Source organism: Oncorhynchus kisutch, linkage group LG13, assembly GCF_002021735.2.
Source record: "Oncorhynchus kisutch isolate 150728-3 linkage group LG13, Okis_V2, whole genome shotgun sequence".
In the NCBI taxonomy this organism is placed as follows: domain Eukaryota; kingdom Metazoa; phylum Chordata; class Actinopteri; order Salmoniformes; family Salmonidae; genus Oncorhynchus; species Oncorhynchus kisutch.
Window position 1 is genome coordinate 41,180,823 of NC_034186.2, and position 21,837 is coordinate 41,202,659.

Below are 21,837 nucleotides of genomic sequence, written 5' to 3' on the forward strand. Positions count from 1 at the left end.
AGTATCCACTAGCATACAAATGAAAGGAAGCATTGCAACTGGGGCAATGTTCCTTCGAATTTAAATCATTTTAAAAGGAAAGAGCCATATGCTGCTTCATGCTCTACAAAGTAATGCGTTTAGCAGCTGTGTGGCTCCCCATGGTTGCTTGTTCAACTTTGAACCTGCGTTGCGGATACAGATGTAGGATCTTCATTTGATCACCCTGTTGCAGGAGAATTTCCTGCAAGGCTTCTGAAGTTTGTAATTTTCACTTTGAAATGTCAGACTTGATTTTCCCTTTATGGAAAACCCTTACAAAAACGTCCAATAATTATAAGCCCCACAATAATTCACACTTCCTGTTTCTGTAGGGTTATTTAGCAAAGTGGCTCAAATTAAGATCCTACATCAGTATGGAGGTTGATAAATGACATAATTACTTTTGGCAACCTGTTGTTTTGAATGAGGTGTCTGAATCTATAGTGACAGCTTGTCATCTTCTTCCTGTCATTTTATTGTACTAACGAGGGCTAATGTTTCAACCATTTATCTTTGTCAGGTAACAGAAACGGTACAATACTAATACAGAATTTTTTTTAACAGTTTGGATGTCCCTCGAACAATAAATATCTACTCACATCAGAAATGCTGAGCTGCCCTGTTTCTGTCTCATTGTACAGCCCCTGAATGTCAATGCTCCAACTGGCAGGGGAATAGCTATGACAAATAGAGATATGCAGTGTGAAATGAATAGTCATTCCGCTCCCTTTTCAGATCCAAACAAATTATTTGAATTGAATGGGAACACTGTAGGACATGCGCAGTCTTTATTTTAAGCGTTCATGTTTTCTTAAAGGATGCTTCGTGTTACCATTTGTATGTCTCTGTGTCAAGTATGAAGGAAGTTGGAGGTAGTTTTGCGAGCCAATGCAAACTAGCATTAGCGCAATGACGAAGTCTATGGGTATCTGCTACCATGCTAATATATATACCCATAGACTTCCAGTCATTGCACTCATGTTAGTTAGCAATTGCGCTAGATAGCAACTTACTTCAAACTGCACACAGACATAAAAATGGTATCCACGAGTTCGTCTGACTAGGGAAGTTGATAAAAGGCCTCATTGCCAAAATCCCGAAGTATCCCTTTAATTCCCGTAACAACCACACCAAATTCAGATACAGACAGAGATATCAGAGAGAGATCCCTATGTGTGGTCTGTTAGTTCAGAAAGACACATGAGATGGACACATCACTTATTCATCCACGATTTTAACCAAGAGCTCACATTTGTATTAAAAACATATTGAAGTGAGCCCTGGTTTGTCTAAACCAATCCTTAGGCCTGTTAGGCCGTTCTAGAGTTATGTCAGGTTTGGCTAACTCACCTCCTGGAGAGCCACTGGGATATGCAGGCTTTTGGAACACCTCATGTTGTAACACACCCAATTAAGCATATCAAAGTCTTACTGAGCAGCTAATTAGTAGAATCAGGTGTGTAAGAGTAGGGCTTGAGCAAAAACCTGCATACTCAGTAGCTCTGCAGGAGGCTGGTTGACCACCCCTTCGCTTCATAATGTAGAGTAGTTGTGGTCAGCTTCATTGAGCTTTGACAACAAGGAAGAGTTGAACATACAGTAGGATTGGAGGTGTCCGGGTAACTCATTTCCATGATATCCTTCCTGTCACTAATCATGTCCCTGTGGTCCCCCAGGACTTATCAGAGGACCGCCACTCGCCACCGCTGCTGACTGTCAACGGACCCGAGGACAAGCTGTTCCGCAGCAAGAGCGCCGACATGGAGCAGCTGACGTCGGAGAAGGAGCGCATTAAGAAGATGCTGTCTGAAGGGTAATGTTATGGAACAGCCCCCCCCCCCCCCTGAACACAGCAGTTTGCCAAACACACACCTCGTAGTTACACAATGAGATCCAAAAAAGTCTACTTCCATTGTGCCACCATCGTCATTGTTTACAGTGACTAGGTCTCCCTTGGGAAAGAGGTATTCTGAGCTCAGTGTGACTTCCTGGTTAAATGAAGGTTCAATTTAAATACTGTAGACCATGTATAAAATGTAAAGCATACAGTGCACACTATATTTCTCCAAATGGTAATAATGTGCCACCCCGTCGGTGTGAAGTCACATTGGTGTCTTCAAATAACCTTTCAAATTAGCTGGCACCAGATTGTGACATTTTATTTTAATTGCGGTAGCATGGTGTGACATTTTCAATGTAAAATGTAAATGTAGCCTATTGTCTCCCACTATCTGGTGTTGTCGTGCAACTGTTGGGTTACCAAGTGAGTCACTGAGCAGCTATCACGTGTCGCCAGGCATAGTGCGTGTTCCCCGTCATCTGATTTCTGGGGCAGAGTTTGCGCTAACGTGCCAGATGATGATAGAGGTTCAGTGGCTTGTGGTGCGAAAGCGTCAATGTGATCACAATGGCAGAGGTGAAGCCTTTTTAGAACATGGGATATATGGTGCCTAAGTGAATGGAAAGGAACACGGACGCTGAGCTCACTTAATAGGATGATGTGACCCGGGAAACTGTCGCACACGATTTAACTCACCGCTACGTTAGGGAGGAAGGAGCGTGCGTGGCGAGAGGAAAGCAGATTAGTGCTTAAAGCAAACCATTAGATAATAACTCCTATATAGAGTGTATGGGATGCGTTTTAGCTGTGGAAATATACTAGCAAAATCAAGCCATGGCCCTAGGCGGTATGGTTTCTCCTATTGTGGAGGTTGTTGTGAGTGGGAGGTTGAGCCCAATGACAGGTGGCCACTGACCTGTATGAGGCTGAGTCATGTGCAGTTAAAACATGGTCATTAATGAGGCTCTACAGCAGAGCCATTCAGACACCATTCCATCCCACCCAAGCACATAATATACAATTTTAAAATGTTCTTTGACAAACCCTCCTTGTTCTTTTCTTGCATGTAATGAGAGTTGTATGTTTTTTTTGTGCCTGTTGCTATGGTGAGTTGGTTGGTAGTTGGCAGACAGTTAGAAACGGCATGGGGGTGGTTTTTTGCCTGAGGCCTCAGTACTTTAGAAGATGCTGGTCTTAGAAGACTGTTTGGAATTTTCCCATCTCCCGCAAATTATTTGAAAGCTCTTGTCCATTCAATATAATGACTCTAATGGTCCCACATTCTGGCATGACAGGAATTCTAAAACCACTTAATAGCTGTACTGTATACCACTTGGGGAGCAGTACTTTGCACCTGACTATGACCTCTGATTTGTCTGATCATGGTGCACTTATCTTCTGATTTGGTTTTTCCCTCCAGGTCCATATGTGAGATTAACCTGGAGGCAGAGCTGTTCACCCTGCAGGATAGCAACGCTAAGCTAGTGGCGGCGCTTCACGAGGCTAACACGGGCGTGGAAGAGTGGAAGAAACAGCTGGCTGAGTATCAGGAGGAGACTGGCAGGCTCCGAGATCAGGTAAGAGTTACGGTGACAGACCACTGCTATTCCGGTTGTCTGCATCCCAGCTAACTGGTCTGGATCCATAATGGTAGATTATTAGGTTTAAAGAGGGGGTAACCCTTACACTTTGCCACTTTGGTGGTCAAAGTGGGATCGTGCCCATGAGAAAGACCATTCTCAAAGCAACATCATATGAAGATCTACTGAAGATCAGTGGTCACATGGTAGTTAAACTGGGGTTATGTCAAAGGACTGTCCTGACATTTGGCTGCAGGTTCCACCGGTTTGATAACATTTTTTATGTATCACTGTTGATGTGCCTGGATAATCAGAGGGAGAAATGTGTTTAGCTTAATTTAAACTTAATTGGAAAAAGAGATGTGTCCTTGGTCAAGCTTATTGAGGTTCTTTCATGTGGCAGATTAAAGTACCAGCGTAACATCTTCTGGAAGAAATTAGCTGTCAACAGTCCTATTTTAGCTTCAGGCACCGAGGGGAACAACATCCATCTCAGTCCAAAAAAAAGCTAAGGTTATCCACTTCTGCAACAAAGTCAACCAGGTGGTTGGAAGTAGACCATGTCTCCAGGGCTTGGCGGGGCGGTGAAGCAGTTTGAGGACAGGACACCCTATTTCCCCCTGCCCTAGATGTGGAGGAAATGACAAATCACCCAGAGGGAGAGCAGGCAAGACATTGGCTAGGATTTTCTACCAAGCCACCATTTAAAGTAAGCCCTTTCCTCTCCAGGCTCTCCAAGCGGTAGACGCGCTTTACTGAAGGGGTCGGTTTATTTTCGGGGGTATCTCTGACACTGCAGAGATGCTCTGGTCCCCAGCCTACTCTCTCATGTCTTGCCTTGCACTGTAGACAGTAGCTGAGATGCGGTAGGAGCGAAGCGAGGAAGTCCTTTTTAAATAAAAACTATACCAAGGGACAGTAGAGTGCACACTGTTTTAAAATCCCATTTGTTGGTTCTCTCAAAATGCTAACATTGTTCATACAAGCTCTTTTCAGGTAATTTCACCATAATGTATTTGACTTGAGCTCCTATTCATTTTCCTGCAAGGCAATTTGATAACTGTTTTAGAGATGAAAGGAGAATTTCAGAAGGGACTATTTTCATGTACTTGTATGTTGGGTTTAGATTGGCTTCAGGTGTCATCAGTAATACTGTTGTCTATGTTGTCAGCGGTGGTGTGAAAGGGCTGTTGTGAGCAACCAGTAACATCATTCCCCCGGGGACTTGCTGTCACATGGATTTGACAGGATGGGGTTGGGTCCTATCGGAATGCTAGATGCCCTTAGAGCAGCTTTCTCAAGCGCTGCTGGATGGCATGACATGGAATCTTAAAGGGCCACTTTGAAATTCACTCTGAAGATGCGGAGGAGATATAAAGGGAGAGATGGTAATTGCGAAGGCTGAGCACAAACCCATGCAAACTTCAGTTTTCAAATAACAAGTCTGTTTTGTTATACAATTCTAACCATGTTCCTGTCTGGTGTTAAAGTGAAGATAATTGGCATCAAGTAAAAGTTTTGATTTCAAGGGGTTAATAGTTTCTCTCTTTTAATCACTGTTACTCCCCACATGAGCATATGTGGAATTCAAACCTTTGAGTCACAATTTATTTGTAAAAGTAGGTCAAATAAATCCGTCCAGCAATTAATAAAAGGAAAGTAAAGGGGGATACCTAGTCAGTTGTACAACTGAAATTCTTCTGCATTTAACCCAACCCCTCTGAATCAGAGAGGTGCGGGGGGGGGGGGTCATAATCGTCATCCACGTCTTCTGCGCCCGGGGAACAGTGGGTTAACTGCCTTGCTCAGGGGCAGAACAACAGCTTTTTACCTTGTCAGCTCGGGGATTCGATCCAGAAACCAACGCTCTAACCACTGGAATTGTGATACAGTGAAATAATCTGTCTGTAAACAATTGTTAGAAAAATTACTTGTGTCATGCACAAAGACGATGTCCTAACTGACTTGCCAAAACTATAGTTTGTTAACAAGAAATTTATGGAGCGGTTGAAAAACAAGTTTTAATGACTCCAACCTAAGTGTATGTAAACTTCCGACTTCAACTGTATAGATATATAGAGATGTTATTTTACAATCTTTTTTTATATATTTTCTTTTTCTTTCTATAGTTGCCTAAAACTCTCACGTTTTAAGAAACAGGGAAGGACAAGACGCTTCTATAACTCTCATCCCCTTGAAAGGAGCACAACCAAAACAAAACTCATCTCCAATATGGAAAAACGTGCAGTCATAATAAATTGACTGCCCACCCTAGAAAGACAATCAGCAACCAAGTTGTCCTTACCACGGACATGTCTGATTTCAAGGGGAAATTCCTGTAATATCTGTTGTAACTTTTCTCTCGTGATTTTCCTCAGTGGATTGGCCTCAAGGAAACAAATGGCAGCGCACACGATGGTCAAGAGAAACAGATTTTCACTATTTGTTTTGGGCAGAGAATACGATGCGATTATCTGAACAACTATTTCAACTAGCACAGGCGTAACAAAATCACAAACTGCAATAAAATAAATTGTTTACCTTTGACGATCTTCCTCTGTTTGCAATCCCAATGCTCATTGTTACACAATGAATGGTCTTTTGTTTGATCAAATCCATTTTTATAGCCTAACACGAAACATTTTGTGAACCGCTTGTGTCGTGAATTCCGTCTCATTCCATTTTCGACGACAGATTCGATGTAAATACACACACTAAACGGGACTTTTCCAGTCATGTTTGGTTTCATTGCAATCAACTGCTTTGTTTGTAACACAACCAAACCTGATGGATCATTTCGCGGGACGTATTGACTGAAAGAAACCGATTTGAAGACAACAAGTAATGACATCATTGTGCACCAATGATATGACCTCTGTTTTGTTGATTGACTGTATTTTAACCCAATGACCACTGATCGTCTTGAAATCTAGCTGGGTAGATAGCCAATGAGCTGAGGTAAACGGCAATATGTAATATTTATGTGTTGGAAGATCAACCCATGTAGTAAACTCCGGCATAAAGAGGTTCATTCGCCATTGAAGATTCATACCAGAAGGAGCCACGCATGTTATGCACAGCATTGTTTTGGTAAAGCGCATCTTCAGCTGGTAAGTTTTTCTCATACCAAAGCTGTTGTTTGAAATTAATAATATAAAATATTATTTGTGAAATGAAATAGCCTATTTGAGGCTGTTGAGGGGAGGGCAGGCCCACAGCAATGGCCAAAGTGAAATGGAGACAGTAGATACAGCTTGTCTGTTGTAATATAATAAAGACAGTAGATCTAGCTGGTCTGTCATAATATAATATACAGTAGATCTAGCTGAAATGTCATAATATGAAATAGACAGTAGATCTAGCTGGTCTGTCATAATATAAATGAGACAGTAGATCTAGCAGGTCTATAATAATATATTCAACCTTATGTTCCCTGTACTCTATATATATATATATATATATATATATATATATATATATATATATATATATATATTTATATATCTGTTTATTACACCTGTTGATACAGGGCTCATATGTGAAACTATTCTAACTGAACATTTTCTTTCACAGTGACACTGACTCCGAATGGCAGCCCCCAGTGCCAAGGTGTCCATCCCCCACTGAAGCTGGTTCATCCAGCTCCTGCCACAAGTGGTGTTCATCTGCCCAAATGTATTTCTGCAGGCATGGATGTGCCTCAGGGCCAAAAGGGCACAGCATGTAGGCGTCTCTGTGTTCTTTGCAAAATGAAGTCCCCCATCACCTGCACCACTTGCTTGGTGACCAACTGCTTTACAGCAGAAAGAGACTGCTATGGCACCTGGCATCAGCAGCACAATATTGTGTAGAGGACTGTGGGTCTTCCAAATATTGAAAGTGTTATTTTATACATGTATTTTTTTTCATGTTTTTTCTCCTTTTTTTAGGGGTTGTGTTAGAATACCATTTTGGTATTTTATATATAGTTATTCCATTCAAAATGTATAACTTCACCAATTTGCCGATTTCAGTGAAAAACACAAGAGGGCAACAGTACTTGTGCAAAGTTTCAGAATGATAACTTCCAAAATGATTATTGGCTTGAGGTGGCTTCCTTGATCATGCAGGTCGCCAGTCTATGTAAGTAACCGGGGAAAACGCAGTGTGGAATGTTGACCTTTTCTACGCCGGTGGCTGGGCGGCGTTCGCGCATGTTGGATGCATCTCCGTCTTGTCATTTGTCGTTATCCTACTGGCGGAGTCGAAGGAGCACAGCGGAGTCGAAGGAGCACAGCAAGAGGAGCATCGGAATCAATGATTGTCGCATGTCACGAGCTGTGGAAGCCGAAGACAGTGGCCTCCTGCAAAGCAGTCTTCACTCCCAACGAGAGGCCCATCGCTGGGGGTACCTGTGTTTCTGCGGCCGCTGTGCCTACTCCTACTCCATCCCCTACGATTTAAAAGTTGACATCGGCAACCTTCCAGCCCTGCTCTGGATCGAGCAGGAGTTGGTGGATTTCATCGTCCTTCTCGCCAGCCATGATTTTGGGCAGCTCCATGATAAGAAATGTGACTGTTCCTGGTGCAAAAACAATGTCCTATCCCGGAGATCGAGTAAATTACATTACTAAGCTGCTCCCGAATGTACTACGGCAGGACATGGATCTCGACTCAATCGTAGACTATGTGGTTTTTAATGACATTATGAAGGGCAGCTCTGAACAGTTGAAACTGGATTTTCTGGGTGATTTAAATATTGACTGGCTTTCATCAAGATGCCCACTCATGAAAAAGTTTCAAACTGTAACCAGTGCCTGCAACCTGGTTCAGGTTATCAGTCAACCTACCAGGGTAGTTGCAAACAGCACAAGAATGAAATCATCAACATGTGTTGATCACATTTTTACTAATGCTGCAGAAATGTGCTTGAAAACAGTATCCAAATCCATTGGATGTAGTGATCACAATATAGTAGCCATATCATGGCAAACTAAAGTTCCAAAGGCTGGGCCTAATATGCATAAGAGGTCATACAAGTTTTGTCGTGATTCCAATGTTGATGTAAAGAATATTTGTTGGTCCATGGTGTGTAATGAGGCGCAAACAGACGTTGCACTTAACATATTTTTTAAATTGCTTATCCCAGTTACTAATACGCGTGCACCCATTAAGAAAATGATTGTAAAAACGGTTAAATCCCCTTGGATTGCTGAGAAATGTAAAAATAGTATGGTTGAGAGGGATGAGGCAAAAGGAATAGCAAATAAGTCTGGCAGCATAACCGCTTGGCAAACGTACTGAAAATGTTGAAATTGTGACTAAACTGAATAAAAAGAAGACGAAATTAAATTATGAAACAAAGAAAAATGACGAATGGTAGTAAAAATCTTTGGAGAACCTTCAATTACATTTAGGGAAAAAAGGTAAACTCAGCTCCATCATTCATTGAATCAGATGGCTCATTCATCACAAAACCTACTGATATTGCCAACTACTTTAATCATTTTTTCATTGGCAAGATTAGGCATGACATGCCAGCAACAAACGCTGCCACTACACATCCAAGTATAAATTCTGAAAGACAAGAATTTTAATTTTGAATTACGTAAAGTGAGTGTGAAAGAGGTGAAAAAAATGATTGTTGTCTATCAACAAATTCAAGCAACCGGGGTCTGACAACTTGGATGGAAAATTACTGAGGATAATTGTGGATGATATTGCCACATCTTCAATTTATGCTTCTAGAAAGTCTGTGCCCTAAGACCTGGAGGGAAGCAAAAGTAATTCCACTACCTAAGAATAGTAAAGCCCCCTTTACTGGCTCAAATAGCCAACCAATCAGCCTTTTAACAACCCTTACACCATGCCCAAACCAGACGCGGCCCCAACGAGCATCTGTGTTGCCAGGCGCTAAAATAGAAGTTGATTCTATTTGTGATGCAGAACGGGCTTCAAGTCCTGCCTCTCCCATCTCCTCATTTGGATTTTAGAAGCATATACCCACGTGCCATCTCTTCATTGGTTTTTAGGAACATATACCCACATGGGTGATTGAAAGATGAACGGAAGTCGGTTGTGGTAAATATGAAAGTAAATCACTAATCGCCATATAAAGTCCAAAGAAGAAAAAGAAGCCTGGTGTTTGACCAGATACAATGCCAATTTACAGTAAAAAAAAATTGACAACAGACTTTCAGCATGCTTATAGGGAAGGACATTCAACAAGCACAGCTTTTGACATTATTGATCATACTCTGCTGCTGGAAAAACATGTGTTATGACTTTACACCCCCCTGCTATAATGTGGATAAAGAGTTCCTGTCTAACAGAACACAGAGGGTGTTCTTTAATGGAAGCCTTTCCAACATAATCCAGGTATAATCAGGAATTCCCCAGGGCAGCTGTCTAGGCCCCTTACTTTTTTCAATCTTTACTAATGAAATGACTTGGAGTTAAGCCAGTGTGTCTATGTATGCGGATGACTCAATGCTATACACGTCAGCTACTACAGCGACTGAAATTACTGCAACACTTAGTTTCAGAATGGGTGGCAAGGAATAAAATATTCCTAAATATTTCAAAAACTAAAAGCATTGTATTTGGGGCAAACCGTTCACTAAACTCTAAACCTCAACTAAATCTTGTAATAAATCATGTGGAAATCGAGCAAGTTGAGGCGCAACACAGGATTGTAAACTGTCATGGTCAAAACATATTGATACAACAGTAGCTAAGATGGGGAGAAGTCTTTCCATTATAAAACGCTGCTCTTCATTCATAAATGCACTATCAACAAGGCAGGTCCTACAGGCTCTAGTTTTGTCGCACCTGGACTACTGTTCAGGCCTGGGGTCAGGTGCCACAAAGAGGGACTTTGCAATTGTCTCAGAATAAGGCAGCACAGCTGGCCCTTGGATGTACACAGAGAGCCAACATTAATAATATGCATGTTAATCTCTCCTGGCTCAAAGTGGAGGAGAGATTGACTTCATCACTACTTGTATTTGTGAGAGGTATTGACATGTTGAAAGCACTGAGCTGTCTGTTTAAACAACTAGCACACAGCTCTGACACCCATGCATACACCACAAGACATGCCACCAGAGGTCTCTTCACAGTCTCCAAGTCCAGAACAGACTATGGGAGACACACAGTACTACGTAGAGCCATGACTACATGGAACTCTACTACGTAGAGCCATGACCACATCAGGTAACTGATGTACACAGTAGAATCCGATTTTTTTTAAACAGATATAAATACACCTTATGGAACAGCAGGGACTGTAAAGCAACACAAACATAGGCACAGACACATGCATACACACACATGACAACATACGCACTATACACACACGTACATATGGATCTTGTGTTGAAGATATGTGGTAGTGTAGTAGGGCCCCAAGGGCACGCACTTAGTGTGTTGTGAAATCTGTTATGAATCTATTGTAACGTTTTTAAAATTGTATAGCTGTCTTGTTTTTGCCGGTCCCCAGGAAGAATCGGATCCATAATAAATACAATACAATCCATCAGAACCCTGCTGAAAGGTTAGTCAAAAGCAGGAATAGTCTGCAAAGGTGCAACCGGCACAGCTTGGTTCGTTGTACCTGTCCGCTGGCTAACGAGACTAGATTTACAGCAGGCCAGAAGTAGTTACGCAAGATACGGTCTTACGTCTTGTTGACCCCAAGATGGCCTGCCATACTACCATCGTGAGCCAACCTCAGTATCTCTTGTCCAAGTGCAACTGGAACGACAATTTGAGATGCACTGGGCCAATCGTCCTGCCCAGAAGTGGCGCGAGAATGCCATGTCCTCATTAGAACACGATCTCTGTCAAAGCCGGGTGGTAGCCAGCTAGTGATGGCTATTTAACTGTCTGATGGAGATGGATGTTTTTAAGTCTCTTGGTCCCAGCTTTGCTGCACCTGTACTGACCTCGCCTTCTGGATGATAGCAGGGTGAACAGGCCGTGGCTCGCGGGGTTGATGTCCTTGATGATATTTTTGCCCTTCCTGTGACATCTGGTGCTGTATGTGTTGGGGAGGGCAGGCAGTGTGCCCCCGGTGATGTGTTGGGCCACCACCCTCTGGAGAGCCCTGCGGTTGTGGGCGGTGCAGTTGCCATACCAGGCGGTGATACAGCCTGACAGGATGCTCTCAATTGTGCATCTGTAAAAGTTTGTGAGGGTCTTAGGGGCCAAGACTAATTTCTTCAGCCTCCTGAGGTTGCCTTTGTCACCGCACAAAGGGTGTGTGGGTGGACCATTTCAGATTGTCAGTGATGTGTACAAGCAGGCTGTTCCGTCCAAGACCAAACTCTGTTGGGGGGGCTAAATGGCCTGACTGGATGGAGTGTTTCCAGGTCTACATATCTCAGTTGAATGGCATGTTCATGTTTTTGTTATCTGGCTGCATGTTCATGTTCTTGTTATCTGGCTGCATGTTCATGTTCTTGTTATCTGGCTGCATGTTCATGTTCTTGTTATCTGGCTGCATGTTCATGTTCTTGTTATCTGGCTTCATGTTCTCGTTCTTGTTTTCTGGCTTCATGTTCTTGTTATCTGGCTGCATGTTCATGTTCTTGTTATCTGGCTGCATGTTCATGTTCTTGTTATCTGGCTGCATGTTCAGGTTCTTGTTATCTGGCTGCATGTTCAGGTTCTTGTTGTTTGGCTGTATGTTCATGTTCTTGTTGTTTGGCTGCACACCCATCTTGTCTTTCCTTGTGCACAAACTCAAATTTCTACCTCTCGCAGTTGCATGTCTATGGGGTGTACTCTACCACCCGTAGGACCCTTTTCATCATCCTCCCTTTCCGGAAGAATTTCCTCATCCCACCAAATCAATATACTATAGACTAACCCTTTGACTACCACTTTCGAATCGGCATGTGCAACTTTGATGTCATAATGCTTTGCAATGACGAGCAGATTCGCCTTTTTACATTTATCTAGCATCTCCCATGTAGGGTTTTCCACAAATGCTTAAAGTTCATGTTTATTTTATTTTATAAGCCTGTGTGTTTATGCAACTTTCAAAATGATTCCAACAGTCTCAGGGTGGATGTCAGTGACAGAAACTATGACAGAAGTGTATTTTGAACATTCAAATATCTGGGCACAGCAGAGCTTCTGAGTAGGTGATTAGAGCGACTACCATACACATGGGAAACAAGATCCCAGACAAGCCCCCATTTTGTTACGTTCCCCAGCAAGAACAAAAATTGTCGCTCAAACAGATAGGGGCTAACAAAGAGTCACTGACAACCAAAACAAAACAGGTGGGGGTTTTAGGAGGGGTTCTGAAAGACACTCATGGGTGTGTTTACTGAACATTGACGAGCAACAACAACCTAAAGACACCCACCATGAGCTTTCACTAAATTTGCCCAAGAACAGGCAAACAAAATTAAAGACAGGACGCAAAACAAAAAGTGGAGCAAAACAAAAACCGGTAAGATCAGATAAAGGATTGTTCTTTTAGAAATCAAATGAGGAGAGCCAACTAAAGGTGTTAACCCTCCACATCTCTCAAGACAACTGGAGCACTGGGCAAGCCACTCTTAAATATTACCTAGGCCAGCCCAGGTGAAACTCCTTCCCACAAACGAGATGACAAACCAGCACAGATGTAACACATACTGACTAACGAAGTGAAGAGAATCTGTGCACTCCACGTGCCAAAGTCCAAATATAAATGGAAAAAACAAATCCTGTAATAGCATGTACACTAGGATTTAAAAAGTCCTTACTTGTTATCCTCTCCGGTGTTGTGTGTTGGCAGGTGGCAGAGCTGGAGGCTCAGAGCGGGCGGCCTGGTCCCAGTGAATCTGAGACGAGGGATGAGCTGACCCAGACGTTAGAGGAGTTGGAAGCCTTGCTCAAAGCTAAAGATGAGGTGAGACCCGGGGCTCAGACACACTTTCCAGGCAGCTAGGTACTGCTAGCCTCAAGATGTCAGTCTTCTAGGCTGTCTAGATAGCACCGTTGAAAGAAACAAGTGAGGTACAAGCTGAGGTTTTCACTTGAGAATCTCAAGAAACCGATTTTTCGAGCACTTCCCATGTGGAAATTTCCTTGGTAGATGTGCTTTGCATACTCTGAATTCCACCTCTTGTTCAAAGGAAATTGCTTTACGTACAGTACCAGTCAAATGTTTGGACACACCTGCTCATTCAAGGGTTTTTCTTTATTTTTACTATTTTCTAGAATAATAGTGAAGACATCAAAACTATGAAATAACACATGGAATCATGTAGTAACCAAAAATGTTAAACAAATCAAAACATCTTATATTTGAGGTTCTTCAAAGTAGTAGCCACCCTTTGCCTTGATGACAGCTTTGCACACTCTTGGCATTCTCTCAACCAGCTTCATGAGGTAGTCACCTGGAGTGCATTTCAATTAACAGGTGTGCCTTGTTAAAAGTTAATTTGTGGAATTTCATCCCTTAATGCATTTGAGGCAATCAGTTGTGTTGTGACAAGGTAGGGGTGGTATACAAAAGATAGCCCTATTTGGTAAAAGACCAAGTCCATATTATGGCAAGAACAGCTCAAATAAGCAAAGAGAAATGACAGTCCATCATTACTTTAAGACATGAAGGTCAGTCAATCCGGAAAATGTCAAGTGCAGTCACAAAAACCATCAAGCGCTATGATGAAACTGGCTCTCATGAGGATCGCCACAGGAAAGGAAGACCCAGAGTTACCTGCTGCAGAGGATAAGTCCATTAGAGTTAACTGCACCTCAGATTGCAGCCCAACTAAATGATTCACAAAGTTCAAGTAACAGACACATCTCAACATCAACTGTTCAGAGACTGCGTGAATTAGGCCTTCATGGTCGAATTGCTGCAAAGAAACCACTATTTAAGGACACCAATAAGATGAAGATACTTGCTTGGGCCAAGAATCACGAGCAATGGACATTAGACCCGTGGAAAGCTGTCCTTTGGTCTGAAGTACAAATTTTTGATTTTTGGTTTGTCCTTGTGAGACGCAGAGTAGGTGAACACATGATATCCCTATGTGTGGTTCCCACCGTGAAGCATGGAGGAGGTGTGATGGTGCTTTGCTGGTGACACTGTCTGATTTTATTTAGAATTCAAGACACACTTAACCAGCATGGCTTCCACAGCATTCTGCAGCGATACGCCATCCCATCTGGTTTGGGCTTAGTGGGACTATCATTTGTTTTTCAACAGGATGAATGACCCAACACACCTCCAGGCTGTGTAACGGCTATTTGATAGAGAAGGAGAGTGATGGATTGCTGCATCAGATGACCTGGCCTCCACAATCACCTGACCACAACCCAAATTAGATGGTTTGGGATGAGTTGGACTGCAGAGTGAAGGAAAAGCAGCCAACAAGTGTTTAGCATACAGTGCCTTGCGAAAGTATTCGGCCCCCTTGAACTTTGCGACCTTTTGCCACATTTCAGGCTTCAAACATAAAGATATAAAACTGTATTTTTTTGTGAAGAATCAACAACAAGTGGGACACAATCATGAAGTGGAACGACATTTATTGGATATTTTAAACTTTTTTAACAAACAAAAACTGAAAAATTGGGCGTGCAAAATTATTCAGCCCCCTTAAGTTAATACTTTGTAGCGCCACCTTTTGCTGTGAGTACAGCTGTAAGTCGCTTGGGGTATGTCTCTATCAGTTTTGCACATCGAGAGACTGACATTTTTTCCCATTTCTCCTTGCAAATCACATCAATTTCAACCATCTTCCCTGTCCCTGCTGAAGAAAAGCAGGCCCAAACCATGATGCTGCCACCACCATGTTTGACAGTGGGGATGGTGTGTTCAGGGTGATGAGATGTGTTGCTTTTACGCCAAACATAATGTTTTGCATTGTTGCCAAAAAGTTCAATTTTGGTTTCATCTGACCAGAGCAATTTCTTCCACATGTTTGGTGTGTCTCCCAGGTGGCTTGTGGCAAACTTTAAACAACACTTTTCATGGATATCTTTAAGAAATGGCTTTCTTCTTGCCACTCTTCCATAAAGGCCAGATTTGTGCAATATACGACTGATTGTTGTCCTATGGACAGAGTCTCCCACCTCAGCTGTAGATCTCTGCAGTTCATCCAGAGTGATCATGGGCCTCTTGGCTGCATCTCTGATCAGTCTTCTCCTTGTATGAGCTGAAAGTTTAGAGGGACGGCCAGGTCTTGGTAGATTTGCAGTGGTCTGATACTCCTTCCATTTCAATATTATCGCTTGCACAGTGCTCCTTGGGATGTTTAAAGCTTGGAAAATCTTTTGTATCCAAATCCGGCTTTAAACTTCTTCACAACAGTATCTCGGACCTGCCTGGTGTGTTCCTTGTTCTTCATGATGCTCTCTGCGCTTTTAACGGACCTCTGAGACTATCACAGTGCAAGTGCATTTATACGGAGACTTGATTACACACAGGTGGATTGTATTTATCATCATTAGTCATTTAGGTCAACATTGGATCATTCAGAGATCCTCACTGAACTTCTGGAGAGAGTTTGCTGCACTGAAAGTAAAGGGGCTGAATAATTTTGCACGCCCAATTTTTCAGTTTTTGATTTGTTAAAAAAGTTCGAAATATCTAATAAATGTCGTTCCACTTCATGATTGTGTCCCACTTGTTGTTGATTCTTCACAAAAAAATACAGTTTTATATCTTTATGTTTGAAGCCTGAAATGTGGCAAAAGTTCGCAAAGTTCAAGGGGGCCGAATACTTTCGCAAGGCACTGTATGTGGGAACTCCTTCAAGAGTGTTGGAAAAGCATTCCAGGTGAAGCTGGTTGAGAGAACGCCAAGAGTGTGCAAAACTGTCATCAAGGCAAAGGGTGGCTACTTTGAAGAATTAAAAATATACTTTTTTGAATACTACATGATTCCATATGTGTTATTTCATAGTGTTGGTGTCTTCACTATAGAAAATAGTAAACATTAAGAAACCCTTGAGTGAGTAGATGTGTCCAAACTTTTGACTGTTATGTAGGAAACATCAACATGAAGTGTCTTAATAGGGCATTAGGCCACTTTATTAATGGTCCTTGGTATATATTATACAAGTGTCTGGAACTATTGGAGGGATGTGACACCATTCTTTGACAAGAAATTCCATAATTTGGTATTTTGTTGATGGTGGTGTAAAACTCTGTCTCGTTCGCCGCTCCAAACTCTCCCATAAGTGTTCAATTGGGTTGAGATCTGGTAACTGAGACTGCCATGTCATATGGTTTACATTGTTTTCATGCTCACAAAACCATTCGATGACCATTCGTGCCCTGTGGATGGGGGCATTGTGGTCCTGTGGTAGCCAAAATAATGGTGAACTGGGCCTACCCAGCATATTTATACATGATGGGATGTTTATTGCTTAGGAATTGCTCAGGAACCACACATGTGGAAGCACCTGCTTTCAATATACTTTGTCTTTTTTTTAGGAAATCCACAATCTACAGAGCAAGAATTCAGATATTCCTGATTTAGAGAAAGAGAGGGAAGAGGCGGTTCAGAGACTTCAGGTGAGTTTTAGGAACTAGGGCAGAACATGTATTTTTGGCTTTTCAAAACTATACTGAAGACTAGTGATTCTCAGCCAGGGGGTCGGGCACCGCTTGGGGGTCTCTGAGAGTTTTCAAAGGGTCTGAACAATTGCAGGGGGGAAATCTAAAGATATGACAGTGGGAGAATCTCAATTACATACTCCTCGCATCCTCTCTACTGGCCACCTCCTCAAAATCCATTGCAGATGGTCAGAGTGGAGGGACCTCTGGCATTCTCATCCAATGAGTTTTGATAAGGAGACGAGTAGAGAGTATGCGAGGAGTATGCAATTGAGATCTTTAACATGAATTGATCCGAAGTCCTCTGTCACCTTGTGGACCTTCTAGGGTCTGGAGACACGGAATGCAGAACTTGAGCAACGGGTGGAGAAAGCCGAGCAGACTCTGGCTTCCTCTCTGGAGGAGCGGGATAGGGCGGAGAGTGAGGTTCAGCGGGTCATCGACGTCCTGGATGTCAAGATCTACGACCTGAATGACCTACGACAGAGCTTGGCCAAGCTCATCGACAAATAGCGCAACGCGATGACAGGATTGTAGAGGGCGATGGACAAGGACGGAAAGGAAGCTAGCTCTTTTGGAACAATGTTTGCTTAAGCACATTATTACAGAGGTTAAGAGTAGAACCGTGGATCCACCCATTGCAGCGGTACATTGATCCTACCCACCACCTTGAAAATAACAATCTAATATTTTTTCTTCGTCGCTGTGAGAATTGTTGAGTCGACGTTTACACCATTTATCTCAATGTTTTGTTGGGTTATGATTCAGTCAACCTGCTATTATAGAAGTTATCTTTAACTTTTAAAAGTAGTTGGATTGAATCTGGGCTTGTACTTAAAAATGTAGATGCCAAATTATTGTTTCCGTTTGTCAGTATTAACAATTAATAATAGATTTACTTCTGTTGTTTTATGTATTACATTAACAGATAACATAATTATTTGATCATCCTACAGAAATGTTGCTGCGGAGGGTTTACCACCAAGGGTACTCAATGACAAAACTTAATGAGCTCAGTGAAGAACCTTGCCAAGTACAGTAATGTGAGTTATGCGCATTACCCAATGTGCAACCTTTTACAAATAGATTTAAAAGCACAAGTAGTGTTATTAGTAAAGATGTACTGTACTTGATTCAATGCAAAAGCTAACCTGGTATCTCTACTTTCACTGATGCACACCATCAAGATTATCTTCTGACCTAGGCATTGAGGCATTTTTTCATGGTATTATTTAGGTACAAATAAGGTTAAATCAGTGTTGAATTAGCAATACAGTTTTTTTGACAAGTACTCTGTAGGTAATGTAATCTCACCTTGTTCATGTAGACAAACTGCAATTCTGTTGAACAATGACCACATTTACATACATTTCGGATAGTAGCTCATATCCTGCTTCAGGTCTTATTCGGGATAAGCTGTTTACATGCACCTTTGATATCCCGCTCACAAGTATCCATGTGACTAAATAGAATATTCCTAATTTAAGTTCATATGGGTTAAATGGAAAAGTAACTGAGATGTGGACACTGACTGTCGGCCTATAACCTCTCACATGTAGAGTAATATAACATTAACTACTGCAGAATAATGCATTTCTTACTGTAAAATGGTACAACAAATGTTAATTTTGTCTCGGGAACAGGAGTGGAGATTTTTTCTTTTTTTCTTTCAGCATCTCTTGAGAAAATGTGAATACGTGTGTAACATGTTATATTTGACACTGTTATGCAAACAGACAGTAGTTCAACCACACAAAATATGCACCTGAGATGAACTGAAGTCTTATCAGAAGTGTTTTCCATGGTTTTCTCAGCTTTTCATTTAACCTTAACCAGTCAAATTGATGAAATTTGGACATTTTCCACAGGAACAATTTTTCTACTGATTTGGAGTTATTGTGTTTTCTCCCAGGTCCCAAAACGAAACAGACAACTTTACTGGTAATTACAGTGCCTTGCGAAAGTATTCGGCCCCCTTGAACTTTGCGACCTTTTGCCACATTTCAGGCTTCAAACATAAAGATATAAAACTGTATTTTTTTGTGAAGAATCAACAGCAAGTGGGACACAATCATGAAGTGGAACGACATTTATTGGATATTTAAAACTTTTTTAACAAATCAAAAACTGAAAAATTGGGCGTGCTAAATTATTCAGCCTCTTTACTTTCAGTGCAGCAAACTCTCTCCAGAAGTTCAGTGAGGATCTCTGAATGATCCAATGTTGACCTAAATGACTAATGATGATAAATACAATCCACCTGTGTGTAATCAAGTCTCCGTATAAATGCACCTGCACTGTGATAGTCTCAGAGGTCCGTTAAAAGCGCAGAGAGCATCATGAAGAACAAGGAACACACCAGGCAGGTCCGAGATACTGTTGTGAAGAAGTTTAAAGCCGGATTTGGATACAAAAAGATTTCCCCAAGCTTTAAACATCCCAACGAGCACTGTGCAAGCGATAATATTGAAATGGAAGGAGTATCAGACCACTGCAAATCTACCAAGACCTGGCCGTCCCTCTAAACTTTCAGCTCATACAAGGAGAAGACTGATCAGAGATGCAGCCAAGAGGCCCATGATCACTCTGGATGAACTGCAGAGATCTACAGCTGAGGTGGGAGACTCTGTCCATAGGACAACAATCAGTCGTATATTGCACAAATCTGGCCTTTATGGAAGAGTGGCAAGAAGAAAGCCATTTCTTAAAGATATCCATAAAAAGTGTCGTTTAAAGTTTGCCACAAGCCACCTGGGAGACACACCAAACATGTGGAAGAAGGTGCTCTGGTCAGATGAAACCAAAATTGAACTTTTTGGCAACAATGCAAAATGTTAACTTTGGCGTAAAAGCAACACAGCTCATCACCCTGAACACACCATCCCCACTGTCAAACATGGTGGTGGCAGCATCATGGTTTGGGCCTGCTTTTCTTCAGCAGGAACAGGGAAGATGGTTAAAATTGATGGGAAGATGGATGGAGCCAAATACAGGACCATTCTGGAAGAAAACCTGATGGAGTCTGCAAAAGACCTGAGACTGGGACGGAGATTTGTCTTCCAACAAGACAATGATCCAAAACATAAAGCAAAATCTACAATGGAATGGTTCAAAAATAAACATATCCAGGTGTTAGAATGGCCAAGTCAAAGTCCAGACCTGAATCCAATCGAGAATCTGTGGAAAGAACTAAAAACTGCTGTTCACAAATTCTCTCCATCCAACCTCACTGAGCTCGAGCTGTTTTGCAAGGAGGAATGGGAAAAAATGTCAGTCTCTCGATGTGCAAAACTGATAGAGACATACCCCAAGCGACTTACAGCTGTAATCGCAGCAAAAGGTGGCGCTACAAAGTATTAACTTAAGGGGGCTGAATAATTTTGCACGCCCAATTTTTCAGTCTTTGATTTGTTTAAAAAGTTTGAAATATCCAATAATGTCATTCCACTTCATGATTGTGTCCCACTTGTTGTTGATTCTTCGCAAAAAATACAGTTTTATATCTTTATGTTTGAAGCCTAAAATGTGGCAAAAGGTCGCAAAGTTCAAGGGGGCCGAATACTTTCGCAAGGCACTGTAGATTAGTAATGCATTCATCTGGTAAGCATTACCTTATTTAGTCTTCTAGGGCATCAAGTTATTACGAAAGAGAAGCTGCATGTACAGTGCATTCGGAAAGTATTCAGACCCCTTGACTTTTTCCACATTTTGTTATATTATTCTCAAATTGATAAAATTATTTTTATCCCCTCATCATTCTACACACAATACCTCATAATGACAATTTTTGGGGTGCAAATTTATTACAAATAAAAAACGGCTATCACATTTTACAGTATTCAGACCCTGTACTCAGTACTTTGCTGAAGCACCTTTTGTATTGACTACAGCATCGAGTCTTCTTGGGTATGACGCTACAAGCTTGGCACACCTGTATTTGGGAAGTTTCTCCCATTCTGCTCTGCAGATCCTCTCAAGCTCTGTCAGGTTGGGAGTCCTTTAGGTGCCTTTTGGCAAATTTCAAGTGGGCTGTCATGTACCTTTTTACTGAGCAGTGGCTTCCGTCTGGCCACTATATCACAAAAGTCTGATTGGTGGAGTGCTGCAGAAATAGTTGTCCTTCTGTAAGGCTCTCCCATCTCCATAGAGTGGGGGTGGTGGGGATAATTTAATCAATTTTAGAATAAGGCCGTAACGTAACAATGTGGAAAAGGGGAAGGGGACTGAATACTTTCCGAATGCACTGTATCGAACTATAGTTGACAAACAAACGGTCTTCAAAATGTTGGAAATTATAAGCAGAAACATATCTAAATTAGGGGTGAAAGTAGCCTAAGTCAGTAAACTATACAGTCCAGTAGCCTACGGAGTATCAGAAAAACAAATTATTATGGTGGATGGAACTGCGCATGTAGCCAACTTTTTGAAGTGATTTGTTTGAGAATCAGAGGAAAACATCACAGCACCCATGATATGCGAAACTGAGCCCGTGCAGACCTCGAAAAACAACAGTAGGCCTAAACGGGATAAGATGGTTACATACCACGGTATCCCGTCTAAGATCAGAATATCCCAGGCTCCCAACATCTCCGTGCTAGAGGTGTCACTACAGACCCTGGTTCGATTCTAGGCGGTATCACAACTGGCCGTGATTGGGAGTCCCATAGGGCAGCGCACAATTGGCCCAGCGTCGTCCGGCCATCATTGTAAATAAGAATTTGTTCTTAACTGACTTGCCTAGTTAAATAAAGTTTTTTTTTTAAACATGTTTCTCAAAACCGGAATATAAGATTTTTCGGGTTATTGTATGTGTTTTATATATGCGTCAACTCAAAAACAGAATAC

The 21,837-nt window shown here is 41.9% G+C and overlaps 1 protein-coding gene across 3 annotated transcripts in view; it reads left to right on the forward strand.

The window, feature by feature from the left end:
* Positions 1-19,008, forward strand: part of LOC109902371 (homer protein homolog 3) — a 50,252-nt gene extending 31,244 nt beyond the window's left edge. For all 3 annotated transcript variants that reach the window (XM_020498665.2, XM_020498666.2, XM_020498667.2), the window contains 5 exons: positions 1,698-1,834; positions 3,282-3,438; positions 13,214-13,327; positions 16,870-16,950; positions 17,320-19,008. In XM_020498665.2, the coding sequence (XP_020354254.1) occupies positions 1,698-1,834; positions 3,282-3,438; positions 13,214-13,327; positions 16,870-16,950; positions 17,320-17,505 (675 nt within the window). In that variant the 3' untranslated portion in view covers positions 17,506-19,008. The remainder of the gene's footprint in view (positions 1-1,697; positions 1,835-3,281; positions 3,439-13,213; positions 13,328-16,869; positions 16,951-17,319) is intronic.
* The last annotated feature ends 2,829 nt before the right edge of the window (positions 19,009-21,837 follow it).